The 14,328-nt window shown below is 47.6% G+C and overlaps 1 protein-coding gene across 4 annotated transcripts in view; it reads left to right on the forward strand.

Moving 5' to 3' along the window:
* Positions 1–9,981, forward strand: part of P2RX4 (purinergic receptor P2X 4) — a 36,216-nt gene extending 26,235 nt beyond the window's left edge. For 2 of the 4 annotated variants that reach the window (XM_036755209.1, XM_036755217.1), the window contains one exon: positions 4,603–7,199. In XM_036755209.1, coding sequence (XP_036611104.1) covers positions 4,603–6,459 — 1,857 coding nt within the window. In that variant the 3' untranslated portion in view covers positions 6,460–7,199. The other 2 variants (XM_036755235.1, XM_036755226.1) reach the window with 2 other exon arrangements.
* The last annotated feature ends 4,347 nt before the right edge of the window (positions 9,982–14,328 follow it).

Raw genomic sequence — 14,328 nt, forward strand, 5'->3', positions numbered from 1 at the left:
GCCCCAGCCACCCCCTATATGGGATGAAAGAGGTGCCCAAGTAGGGGCATCTCTAGCGGGTTCAGACGATGAGGAGGAGAAAAACCCCGAGCCGAAATCCATTTATCCTTGGGAAGCCCTACAACAAGGCAATGGGGACTTCCCACTTCCCCCTCCAGAGGAGGAACTGTTAAAAGCCCCAAAAAAGAAGGAACTGTGGAACTCCCTAGAAAAAGGGAGTGCTCACTTACCGCCCCGGCGCCCCCTAGAGGAGGGAAAAGAGGAAAAGGAAAGATGGAGTTGGTGGGAGGGAATTCATGAGTCCAGAGAGAAGGAGGAAGCGGCCACCGCCCTTATGGCGGCAATGTCACTGGGAGCGCCGAAAGGTTTCCGGTACCGTGCCGAAAAAGCAACGACGGTCACGGCTCCGGAAAGCCTGCTCTCCCTCAGCCTTCGTAAGGCTGCTAAGGATGGGGAGGACATCGATTGGGCAGAGTGGGACTCCCCGATGGCTCTTCCGGTGCTAATAGAGAATTCCGGGGCTCCTAATGAAACCAGACATCACCGGCCCGTCCCCTTTAAATTCATTAGAGATCTGAAAGAGGCCGTCCAGAAATATGGCCCCGGATCAGCATATGTTCAAAAGGCTTTAGAATCATCTTGCTATTCCTTCCCCTGGACGCCTTTTGATTTCCAGGAGGTTGCCGAAGCAGTCTTTGAACCTGCCACGGCGGTCGCCTTCAGGGCTTACGCCCGTAGAGAAGCGAGGAAGTACATAGCAGAAAATAACATCGTAGATGAGCAAGATGCCTTAGATATGATTTTGGGTTCGGGGCCCTATAGTACCCTGCAGCAACAGTTGGATTATGATGACAATGTAAGAAAAGCGGTAAATGCCTGTCATCTCAAGGCCCTCCAGAAATTAGGCACCCCTGGGGGCAAGGCATCTTTAACTTCCCTAAAGCAGAGAAATAATGAACTACCCCTGGACTTTATTAGCAGAGTGCAAACAGTAGTCCATGCCACCTTTGGTAAGACAGGCGCTGTACCGCCACTAATAGTGCAGTTAGTGAAGGAAGGGCTGTTGCCGCAATATCGTGCAGCGCTTGCATCGCTGCCACATAATCCTTCCCTTGATCAGATCATTGAGAAAATGATGGATCTGCCAAACCGCGACCCCATGACCACGATGGCCTCCTGCCTAGAAAAGCAGACCCAACTGATGGCACAATGGAGTGGGGGAGGAAAGAAACTAACATGCTTCAATTGCGGGAAGGAAGGGCACATGAGAGGCAATTGCCGAACACCGCCCAAGAGCATTAGATGCTTCTCCTGTGGCAAGCCAGGGCATATGGCCAAATATTGCCGTTCCAATCCTAGGAATCAGGGAAACGGGGGGAGGGGGTCCTCCCTAAAGCAAAAGGAGGGCCCCCGAGACCACGCCCGGCCTGTGCCCTCAGCCTTCCCTGCAACCACCAAGGAAAACTGAGTGAACCTCTGGTGGTAGCCGCAACTAAAACTACAGCTGGCGAATTAGAGGTACCCCCATGGTCAACTGTTTCAGTGTCTGTCCTACCCCGGGAATTCCCGCGGTTGGTCATAGGGATTGCCAACTATCCCCTTCTTATAGTACACAGTCAAGTCCTACCCCCAAAAGGAACTGAGATCTGGTTTACGAATCCTCATGCTTTCCCTGTGACCTTGGGCCCAGAACAGGAAATAGCCCAAGCCATTAGTGTCCCCTGGCTTGATAAAGACTACTTATTCTCTCACAGACGGGATCTCGTTTCCTGGGTCCAGCAGATAACTCCTGAGAGACCAATAATCACCCTCATGGTAGAGGGAAAGCCCCTTCAAGGGATGCTGGACACAGGAGCTGATGTCTCTGTCATATGTAGTCAGGATTGGGACCCTATTTGGGAAACCCAAAAGGTGAGCCACTCTGTGGCCGGGGTGGGGGGGACCCAGCTTGCTACCAAATCCCTGAGGTTTTTAAAATGGCAATACGAGGACACTCAAGGGCTGTTTAAACCACTCAATGTCAGCGGCCTCCCCATTAATCTGTGGGGGAGAGACGTCCTTGCAGGCATGGGTGCAACGCTCTCCACCGAGCACTCAGGGTTAAACTGATAGGGGCCGCTGCGACGGCGAGAGCGATTCAGATGCAATGGAAAACCAATGACCCCATCTGGGTTGACCAGTGGCCCCTGACCATAGAAAAGCTCTCTGCCCTTCGAGAAATTATAGAGCAACTGTTAAAGGAAAATCATATTGAACCATCCCTTAGCCCCTATAATTCTCCAGTTTTTGTGATTAAAAAGAAAAGTGGGAAGTGGCGAATGCTCATAGATCTCAGGCAAGTCAATGCAGCCTTGCAGCCTCTGGGAACGCTACAGCCTGGCCTCCCCACACCCACTGCAATCCCGAAAGGTTGGAAGATGGCAGTTATTGATATAAAAGACTGTTTTTACTCTATTCCCCTGCATCCCAAGGACAAAGAAAAATTTGCGTTCTCAGTACCTTCCGTTAATTTGGCCTCCCCTGCCGAACGGTATCAATTTAAAGTACTTCCTCAGGGCATGGCCAACAGCCCCACGGTATGTCAGATGTACGTAGCAGCCATCATACAGCCAGTGAGAGAACAATTCCCCGGCGCCATGATTATACACTATATGGACGACATTTTAATCGCTGCGCAGACGACCCAAGCGGTCTCTGCAGTCCTCCAGCAACTCACGGGGGCTCTCAAAAGGTACGGACTTTATGTCACCCCTGATAAAGTGCAGACCACCGATCCCTTCCAGTACCTTGGTCATAGAATAACAGGAGACCACATTTTTCGTGCAGTTCCCCCGATTGATATAAATAAAGTGACAACTTTAAATGATTTTCAAAGGCTAATTGGCTCCATACAGTGGGTACGCTCTGTCATTCCTATCTCCGACCAACAGATGGAACCCTTGTACAAAATTTTGAGAGGTGACCCCTCACTCTCCTCGCCCCATCAATGGACCCCTCAGGCACTTAAACTGATACAGCATATTTAACAATTAACCTCCTCTTGCCTAGTCCGCAGAGATCCCAAGCAGCCTATTTTCTTAGCACTGTTAAACAAAGAGGGAGATATCTCTGCCTTATACCAACCTCATGGTATTTTAGAATGGTTGTATAGCCCCAGACTAAAAAGGGTATTACCTTGCAAATATGAACTACTTGCCCTACACATCCTTCGGGCCAGCGAGCGATCCGTCCAGAGCTACGGGATTCGCCCACTGATCAATTTATCCATCTCCCCTGAGACCCTGCAGGCCCTTGCTCAGGAGTATATTGACTGGGCGGCCATATACACTACCCACCTATTTCAACATTCCGTCCTTCCTCCCGTTCTTAGAGGATGGAAAACAATGCCTGTCATTCCGCCTAAGAACATGGTAGTGCAGCATCCTGTCACAGGCCCCAATGTGTTCACTGATGCAACAAAATCTGGCAAGGCTTCTGTGTATATCCCACAAAGAAATATTTTACACGTGTTCCCCACGCCTTTCCATTCAGCACAGAAGAATGAGTTGGTTGCCATAATTGAAGCCCTTAAAATGCTTCCGGCGGAGCCCTTTAATTTAATAACTGATAGCCTGTATTGTGCCTCCGCCCTGCTTGCCTTGCAAAATGCCACTATCATGACCAAACAATCCACCATCACTGACTTGCTCGTAGAGGCTCAAGCACTACTTGCATTTCGCACCTTCCCCATTTACGTCCTCCATGTACGTTCACATACCTCTCTGGAGGGACCCATTTATCGGGGTAATCACATAGCTGACTCCTCCTTATCTGCAGCTCTCATAAGCCCCCTTTCTTATTTGCCTCAGGCTGCTCACGAGAAATTTCACCTCTCTGCTCGCTCTTTGCGGTACCTATACGGCGTCCCCAGAGAAGAGGCACGCCAAATAGTGAAACGCTGTGCCGCCTGTGTCCCTTTCCGCCCCCCACCGGCGGAGCATTCTCTTAATCCACGAGGTGATTGTCCTAACGATTTATGGCAAATGGATGTCACCCACTTTAAATCATCTCTCATTCATGTTTGTGTTGATACCTCTTCCGGGTTCATTATGGCAACCCTTCAACCCCGGGAGTCTGTCACCTCTGTCATTGCCCACCTTCTCCAATGCTTCGCCTTTGCCGGCATTCCCGGCATCATTAAGACAGACAATGGCCCCGCATACCGCTCCAATGCTTTCTTCCAGTTCCTCAGGGAATTTGGTGTCACCCATGTCACCGGCATTCCACATAATCCCACCGGCCAGGCCATCATGGAACGCGCCAATCGCACCCTTAAAACTATTCTCATAAAACAAAAAGGGGGAGTGGCGGGTAGGCTGACCCATGCGCAGCTCGCTACAGCTACCTTTACTGCCAATTTTTTACAATTTCGTGACGGCCTCACGCTCGCACTAAGATACTATGCTGGGTGCTGGTGCGGGAGGCAGAGGACAGAGACAAAGGCATCACCACCAGCCTCGTGCCTTCAAGGCAGTACCATCTGCTGGCAAGACGAGGAAGGACAATGGCATGGTCCAGGGAAGGTGCTAATAAGAGGGAAGGGGTATCTTTGTGTCTCTGCAGATGACGCAACAGGAGAACAGGTGTGGGTGCCCAACCGCCGGGTCCGCGAAGTCATACCCCCGTCGGAAACGACGCCTCAGGGGACGGAGACCGCGGCGGAAGAATAGGACCGTCGGAAGAAAGAGGGGTGCCTTGAACAACGTCCTTATCTGCCTGTTTGCCATGATCCAGTTGGCGACCCCGTCCACGGCTGCTCCTACCATCTTGCCACCCCTGGCAGTGAACCCCACGCATTGGGCCGTTACCCCGAATCTCCCGATGTTCCAGTTGGTGACCTGGAGCCATGAGGCACTCCCACTTGTGGTGTCCGGCAATGTGTCCATCATCACTGGAGGGTCTGGGAAGCCCCTCGCAATAGTCGAGCGGCGGTATAATAAGACATTATCCTGGCATGCATGGACCCAGCCTATTTGCGTGTTTTTAAATGAGACTCATAACGAAACAGATAATTTCTGCTTTCCTTTCTCTCATTTAGAGGTTGATCAGACCCCTCATCCTTCTGACCATCCAGGGTGGTTGTGGTTACATCTTTCGGCGATCACACATGTGGGAGCTAATTGCTCGGGGACGTCACCTTTGCCACCCTGCTCGGCCTCTTCATCAGTATTTGCCCCGCTAGCGTCGTGCTCTACAGGCAGGTGCAGACAGGGCCCAACAAAGAATGCAACCGTGATCAGCTTTTGGGACGGAGCAGTCCAACCTACCCTGGTTGCCCCCGTCCCGGTTCCCCAACCTGGGCGTCCCCAAACGCACCTATGGAAGATTGGATTGGCTCTCAACTATACTACAGTGGTTGTGGGAAACTTCTCCAACATTCCGCCCCACTTAAATCATTCCGACATCTGGAACAAAATATTCAGCTCTCCTCATGGTCACTTTGATGGCACTCCGAACACCGAACAAGGCCGCTTGACCGGAACAGTCCAGACGGGGTATAATTCCATGTTCCTCCTATGCCCTCCAAGGAATTTAACCATAACTTATGTGGAAGGGTATAATGTGTCCTGTTCTAGCCCTGTCATGACCAACACCCTAAACAGTTCTCATGTTAACTTTACTATCTTTCTCCTTCGCATACCCCCATATACTGTTCACCCAGTGAAAGCTGACCCATTTGCCTTCTCTCCCACTGACGAAGTACTGAATAAACTCTTGCGTAGAAAGAGGGAAGGCCTGGGTCTTAGCGACATACTATCCGTCGTCAATTTAGCCCTTAATATTCTGGAAGAAGTCCAGATCATCCGGCTACAAAAACAGTTGGCCTTCGTCGCCTCCACCTTGCAAAACTTTATGGTCCAATCGGGTCTTGCGTGGAAACACCAAGAACAAATTGACCGCTTGCTGTTTTCAGAGCTACAGACCCTCAAGGAAGTCCTTGAAGTGGTCGTGCAGCAACAAGCCTTACTGATTCGGTATATGAGGTTACAGTGCCATTATAAGTATTATCCTGTTTGTGTAACCCCTATTCCCTACAATGCCTCCCAGTATGCACAATTAGAGAGACTTCTTAAAGACGCCAACACTGCCACTAATTTCACCACTGAACTCCACATGCTAGATGAGGTCATTGAGGCCATACAGAATGCCACTATGCAATTCAGTAATGATTGGGAAAAGGACTATAACAATGCCAGAGACTGGTGGGACGCTCTCAGTATCCACCAGTTACTCCAATGGGTCTCCATTGGAGGGATTTTCCTCATACTTGCCTTTCTCTTCTGTTTGTGCCTGCCCTGCTTGACTTCTTGTATCCTTGGGGTTCTGTGCCGCTCCTTAGAGGCTGTAAAAGCCGATGTCATAAAACAAAAAGGGGGAGTTGTTAGGGGCGCTCTGGACCCAGGCCCCCCGAGAGGGTAGTGAGACGCCAGGGAGTCTGGACCTGCTGACATGGCAATGCCTGTGTGGCTTTCGCCACCTCAGCACCGGGGCGGCTCTTACTGGAGGAGCTCCACCCTCAGGGAGGAACTGGGAAGGAGCCAACCCGGAACACCCCGATAGGATATATAAAGCACGCCCCAGAGAGGGTCGGGGGGGAACTTCTATCAAGCCATGCAATAAAGCCGTTTGCCTACTCCTCCGGTGTTCTGCCTGGTGTTTCTCCTCTCGTTTCCCCCGAGAGGAGCCGGAGACGTCCGAAGACCCAAGGGCAGGGTAAGTAGAGGCGGCGGTCGGGGTCGCCCCCGACACTTGGGCAAGTCACTTCACCCGTTTGCCTCAGTTTCCCAATCTGTTTAATGAGCTGAAGAAGGAAATGGCAAACCACTCCAGTATCTTTGCCAAGAAAACCCCAAATGGGGTCACGAAGAGTCGGACACGTTTGAAACGGCTGAACAACAAGAAGGAAAACAGTCTTAACCACCAGAAAATGGACTCAACCTTCCTCATTGATTTGTCAAGTCCTTATCATATGCCTCATATGTGCAAGGCACTGGCTCCCAGCTGCATGATGTTGTAACTTTTTCAAACCGATTGAATGGCACTCACTGCTGCTTATTAACCTGCTGATTGGCATGAGCAAATTGAGGAACCCTAGAGTTGGTGAAGTGGCCAGGGGTCAGTTCTTCTAGCATCCATAGGGCTGTGCTAAAACATCCACATTTCCTCCCCAGGTTTGCCAAATACTATAAGGATGAAAATGGCACCGAGGTCCGGACCCTCATCAAGGCCTACGGCATCCGCTTTGACATCATTGTCTTTGGAAAGGTAGAGCCCCAGTCTCTCTCCTATCTCAGCTGATCTTAAGCCAAGCACCAGCCAACTAAACCCTCTAAGAGGCCGGGAGAGACACCTAGCTCATCTTTTTCTCTTCTCTTCTTGACCCGATCTCCAATGTTTCTCATTTGTCAGGCTGGGAAATTCGATATCATCCCTACCATGATAAACATTGGCTCTGGGTTGGCACTGTTTGGAGTGGTAAGAAGTCTGTATTTCTTTGTTGCTAACCACAGTGGGGGGTGGGGGCAGGGCGGGTGTATCCCAGAGAGGTAAATCTCGCTGTAATCACTGAGCCCCTTTGGAAATAAGGGACTGACCCCATAGCTCTTTACTTAATCTTCCCTCAGGTTTACTTCTCCTCCTTCCCTGCAGCCAAGCTGGGCAGAGTTAATACCTGGCCTCCTTCCCAGAGCTTGGGAACTGTCCTGAAGTCAGATGAGCCCAGCAGGTCCCCAAGCAGAGAGTGGATGATCATTTGTTAAGGACATTGTGGGCAGGATTGCTGATGGCTTCTGAGGCCCTTCTTGTCTATTAGAGCTTATAACTCATTCCCTGATCTGTTCTTTTAATATGATATTTAGGGACCATAAGCATCCAAGGGGCTACATTGTAGTTGGGTAGGGATCTGGACTTGGAGTCTGGAATATCCAAGTATGACTCTTGCCTTGCACACTCTTAGCTTTGTTGTTGTTGTTTTGGTCATTTCAGCCGTGTCCAGCTCTTCATCACCCCATTTGGGGTTTTCTTGGCAAAGATACTGGAGTGGTTGGCCATTTCCTTCTCCAGCTCATTTGACTGAGGCAAACAGGGTTAAGTGACTTGCCCAGGGTCACACAGCTAGTAAGTGTCTGAGGTCGGATTTTAACTCAGATCTTCCTGACTCCAGATCTGGCTCTGTATCCACTGTGTAACTCAGAGCAAAAAATCTCCCGTCTCTCAACCTGGGAATGTTTGGAGAAGGAAAAGGCAAACCACTAGAGTAGCTAAGGAAGCCCCAAATGGAGTCATGGAGAGATGGATGTGACTGAAATGACTGAACAAAGGCAACAAAACAGAATGATAACCATAGTCCCCACTTCCCAACATCTTATGATCCACCGAGGTAATATACCCAATGCTCCACACACCGCTAATTCACTAGCTGTGATTGATATGCAGGGAGGGGAGTGAATGGTCTGAGTAGCATCAAATGAGAGGGCAGAGTCACTCGGACCTTCTGTTGTTTCTTTATCGCCAATTCAGGCCACAGTCCTGTGTGACATGGTCGTCCTCTATTTGATGAAAAAGAGGCTTTACTACCGAGAGAAGAAATACAAGTATGTAGAAGACTACAACCAGGTAATCGATCCTTTCCAGACTTCACAGAAGAAATGAGCCGAGACAGATCCTTACTTTCACCTTTAGGCTCTTAGGAGAAGAGAAAAATGATTTGGGTAATGACTTGGTTCCTATGGCTGTCATGGTGAGGGCTCCCAAAGTGGATGAATAAATGAAGGGAAAAGCATTTATTAAACACCTAAGTACAAGCACTGTGCTGAGTGTTGGAGTTGCAAAAGGAAAAGCAAAGGCATGCTCTGCTCTCAAGGAGCTTATATTCTTGAAGGGAAGACAGCACACAGAGGAGAGAGGTGGCCAAGGAGGGGTATTTTGGTCCTGAAAGTTTCAGGGATGATGGTTGGAGCCCTAAGAGACTAGATTGGCACGTTCCATCCAGGAACAGTGCCAGAGTTGATTATGGCTCCAGTCTTAGCGAGGGAGAAGAGAAGGCCCTCAGGCAGTTGATGAGGTTGTCAAGGAGATGATAGGAGAATAGGGAGTAAAGTGATGTACAGCTGGGGCTAATAAGGCCAGAACAATGTGCCTAGAATCAGAGCTGCACACAGGTAAAAGGTGTACCATCACAGCAGCACATTATGTCATTCAGAGCAGGCCCACAGGGCCAACACCTTTGCTGAATGGGAGTCGCTTGTCTTTTTTTGCAGGGGCTCGATGATAGAGCTGAATAACGAAGTCAGCCCTGTGGCGTCCGGGACCAGATTTGGCCCTGTCTTTGCACTGCCCCAGGAGTCCTCACCTCAGGATGCCAAGAAGGGAAAAATCAGCTGCCTTCGTGGAGAAGGCTGGTCCTCCTTCCAAGGCCTCGACTCACTGCCTACTTCTGCATCTCCAAGATTGCTGTCCTAAGAGTCGCATGCTGGACACTTATTTATAGCCAGTAAATGGGTTGTTACTTGGTCCTGTTTTGCTGCTCAGGTTTGGCATTCCTTTCTGTTGTAACAACCTGAAGTCCGTTGGCCCTATCCGAGCACAGTAACATCAGTGCATCTTATGGAACACTGGATAATCCTTTTCGATGCTTTCTTTACTCCAAAGCTTTGAGCCACCTGAGCCTCTGAAAAAGGCCCCATTCTCTCAGCTTCTAACAATATCTCTTCATCTAAACACACAAGTTTAAATACTTTTGAGGGAAAGATCACCTGGGATCACCCAAGATCACCCAAGATTAGAGGGTCCTTGAGCTTTTCACAGCTCACTTGTTTCCTATGAGCCAGAGAAATCATCCACTCTATTATGATGTATATTTAGGAGCATTTTTCCTTGTTCTGATTCCTTTGTAATTAAAGACCTAAAAAAATAAAACATGATCTATTTTATCAGTTGAAATATTGTGTGACTGTAGACAAAAGCTTCCATAGGATTTAGAATTGGAACAAATCTTAGTCGAATCTTAGAAATCTTAGTCAAAATGAATATAATATAATTGTTTGACAGAGCAAGGATTGAAACCCGGATCTGCAACTTCAAATCCAGTGTTCCTTCCACCACCATGGGCTGCCTCCATAGTATAGAGTCTATACATTTGTACCTTTTCCTTCAGTGGGTTCATTGATCATTTCTATAGAGATAATCTCCAGACCTATCTATCCAGCTCTAGGCTCTCTCCTGAGTACCAGTCACACATCATTCACTGCCTTTTGAACAGACCAAATTAGGTATTCTGTAGGCATCTCAAATTCAACACAACTCGTTGTCTTCCTCCTCCTTCCCTCCCCCACACAAAAATCTACCCAGTCCCCAACTGGGAAAGGCACTGCCAAGGGCACTAGCATCATCTACGTTACCTAGGCCCCACACTCTCAGCGCCATACTCAGCTCCTGAGTCAAACGGAGCCCACATATCCAGTGTGTTGTCAAGTCTTGGCCTTTCTGGCAATAAGCAACTACTATATGCCAGGCACTATGCTAAGCACTGGAGATAGAAAAAGGCAAAAGATAGGCCCTGCCCTCAGGGCACTTACAGTCTAATGAGGGAAATAACAAAGCAAGCTATATACAGGATAAATAGGAAATAATTAACAAGGGGAAGGCACTGGTTAGGTTGGGGAAGGCTTCCTGTAGAAGATGGTATTTTAGTTGGGACTTGGAACCAGGGAGGTCAGTAGTGGGAGTGGAAGAGAAAGAGCGTTCCAGCGTGGGAAATAGTGGAGAGATGGAGAGTCTTGTTCATGGAACAGCCAGGAGGCCAGTGTCACTGAATCAAAGAGTATTTGGGGAGTAAAGTGTAAAAAGGCTGAAAAGGTAGGAGGAGGCCCAAGTTAGGAAGAGCTTTAAAAGTCAGACCAAAGATTTTTTTTATTTGATCGTGTAGATAATGGGGAGTGGGTGGGTGGCATGATCTGAACTACACCTTAAAAATATCAGTTTGACAGCTGGGTAGAGGAAAGACTGCCTTGGATAGAATCTTGAGACAGAGCAGGCTGTGGCAATGGTCCAGCCATGGGTTGATGGCAGCCTGCACCAAGATGGTGGCTATGTCAGAGGAGTAGAAGTGGGTATACCAGAGATGTTATGAAGGTGAAATCATCAGCATTGGCAACAGATTGGATATGGGGGTGGGGTGGGGAAGAAGTTGAGAGAGTGAGGAGATGAAGATGATACCTAGGGGGTGAGTCTGGGGGATGGACACATGATGATGTCCTCAACAGTAAAAGGGAAGTTGGGAAGAGGGGAAGGTTTGGAGGAAAGATGATGAATCTAGTTTTAGACACATTCAGTTTAAGATGTCTATAGGACAATGCAGTTTGAGATGTCCAATAGACAGTTGGGAAATTAGAGCTTAGGAGAGAGATGTTAGAGTTGGATAAACAAGATCCAAGAGTCATCTGCATAGAGATGATCATTGAACTCAAGGGAGCAGATGAGATCACTAAGTGAAACATTATAGAAAGAGAAAAGGACCCTGGGCAGAGCTCTGGAGGATATCTGTGGTTAGCGGGTATCACCTGGATGAAGATCCCAGTAAAAGAGGCAGAGAAGAAGCAGTCAGACAAGTAGGAGGAGAACCCAGAGATAGTGGTGTCCCCAAAACCTAGGAAGTATCGAGAAGAAGATGGTGATAATAGTATCAAAGGCTACCCAGAGGTCAAGAAGAATGAGCATCAAGAAGACTGTTAGATGTGGCAATTAAGAGCTCATTGGTAACTGTGGAGAGAGCAGGTCCAGCAGAATGATGAGGTCAGAAGCCAGATTATCAGGGGTTAAGAAGAGAGCGAGAGGAAAGGAAATAGAGGGACAGAGTATAGGCTACCTCAGTGAGTTTAGACACAAAAGGAGGTGAGATTGAGGATGATAACTCTCAGAAATGGATGTACCAAAGGAGGAATTTTTGGATGATGGCCAGACAGGAGCATGTTTGCAGGCAGTAGAGACAGGGAGAGACTGAAGATTAGTGATAGTGGGGATGATAGAGGGGGTGTTCTGCTGGAGAAGATAGGGTGGAATGGGGTTACTTGTGCATGTAGAGGGGTTTGCCTAGGCAAGGAGATGAAAGGAGAGAGTGGAAACAGCAGCCTTTAGAATGCTAATCCACAGGTGCAGCAGAAAAGCAAGGTGACTATTGGGCTGATGATTAGAGACCATCACCTGACTCAAATATTGCACTCCTTTGCTGGATTCTTAATAAAGTGATATGCTGCCTCTCTGCAGGCTTAGGACCTACTCAGTGCAGGCATCTACCTCGGTACTACCTCTATCCCTTCCATTAAGAGGAGCATTCTTCTGAAGCTGGACCATCTCTAGTCAACCTTTATATTTGTCTTTTATAACCACCTCTATCTGGTACATAGTAAGCACTTAATAAATGCTTGTTGACTGACTGATTCTATTCCTTGTTGGGACAAGAATGGTTATGAAAGGTACCTCTTCCTAGTCATAAAATCACAGATGAATGAAGAAAGATGCATTCATTAAGCATTTACAATGCCAGGCACTATACTAAGGGCTAGGGATACAAGTACAAGCAAACAAGACAATTCCTGCCCTCGTGGAGCTTATAGTCTAGTGGGGGAAGACAGCACATAGGGGGAGCCAGAAAGGTGAGGACGGGGCTGTCAGCCTGGTTTGGAGATGCCCAGGAAGTGATGCAGTTGCCTGCAAGATAAAATGAAAGCTTACTTGTCAGAGGGGACAGAATGAACATAGGGTCAGGTGGGAAGGAATTGAGGATGCCCAGGGGGCAGGGGACACTTGGGTTAGAAATGGTTAGGAGATCTGGAGCTGAAAGGTGCCTTTGGGCCCAGCCCCATCATCTTACCAATGTGGTAACAGATTCAGAGAGGTTAAGGGATTTATCCAAGGTCACACAGTAAGTGTCTGAGGTAGAATTTGAATCCAGGTTTTCCTGACCTCAAGTCACCATGCTGTCTGTTTTGTCTTCTGATTTTAGTGATGTGACCTTTTATATCCAGATTTGGGGTGAGGTGAGTGGTGAAAACAGAACCCCAGCAGCCAAAAGAAGAACAATTTGCTAAATTCCAAGGGCCCAGAGCTAACCAGTACAGCCCTCCTTTGAAAATTTGCCAACCTTCTGAACAGAGATTCTTAATCAGGGTCCATGAACTTTTTTTTATTATAAATTTATTTTTTATTTTTAGTTTACAACACTCAGTTCCACAATTTTTTGGGTTCCAAATTTTCCCTCCCTCCCTCTTCTCCTCCCTCCCCCCAAGACGACATGTAATCCAATGTAGGTTCTACATATACCTTCACCTTGAACTTATTTTCATAATAGTCCAGTTGTAGTGAAGAATTATAACCAATGGAACGGATCATGAGAAAGGAGAAATAAAAAAACAGGAAAAAAGAGAGCAAGAGTTTGCCTCAATCTGCATTCAGACTCCATAATTCTTTCTCTGGATGTGCGTGGCTTTTTCCATCTTGAGTCTTTTGGAGCTGTCTTTGAACCTTGTATTGATGAGAGAAGCCAAGTCAATCAAAGTTAGTCCTTACAGATACATCTGGTTCTGCTCCCCTCCCTCAGCATCAGTTCATATAAGTCTTTCCAGTTCATAATGAAGTCCAGCTGCTCCTCATTTCTTATAGCACAATAGTATTCCATCATATCCATATACCACAATTTGTTTAGCCATTCCCCAATTGATGGGCATCCCCTTGATTTCCAATTCTTTGCCACCACAAAAAGAGCTGCTATAAATTTTTTTGTACATACGGGTTCTTTCCCACTTGTGTGAATCTCTTTGGGATATAGCCCTAGAAGTGGTATTGCTGGGTCAAAGGGTATGCAAATTTTATAGCCCTTTGGGCATAGTTCCAAATTGCTCTCCAAAATGGCTGGATCAGTTCACAATTCCACCAACAATGTAGTAATGTTCCAATTTTCCCACATTTTCTCCAGCATTTATCATTTTCCTGTTTTGTCATGTTAGCCAATCTGACAGGAGGGATGTGGTACCTAAGAGTTGTTTTAATTTGCCTTCCTCCAATCAATAGTGATTTCGAGCATTTTTTCATATGCCTCTAGATATCTTTAATTTCTTCCTCTGAAAACTTGCTGTTCATAACCTTTGACCATTTCTCAATTGGGGAATGACTTATATTCCAATAAATTTGACTCAGTTCCCTGTATATTTTAGAGATGAGGCCTTTATCAGAGACACTGGTTGTAAAGATTTTCTCTCAATTTTCTGCTTCCCTCCTTATCTTGGTTGCATT

The sequence above is a fragment of the Trichosurus vulpecula genome, chromosome 1, assembly GCF_011100635.1.
Source record: "Trichosurus vulpecula isolate mTriVul1 chromosome 1, mTriVul1.pri, whole genome shotgun sequence".
Taxonomy (NCBI): domain Eukaryota; kingdom Metazoa; phylum Chordata; class Mammalia; order Diprotodontia; family Phalangeridae; genus Trichosurus; species Trichosurus vulpecula.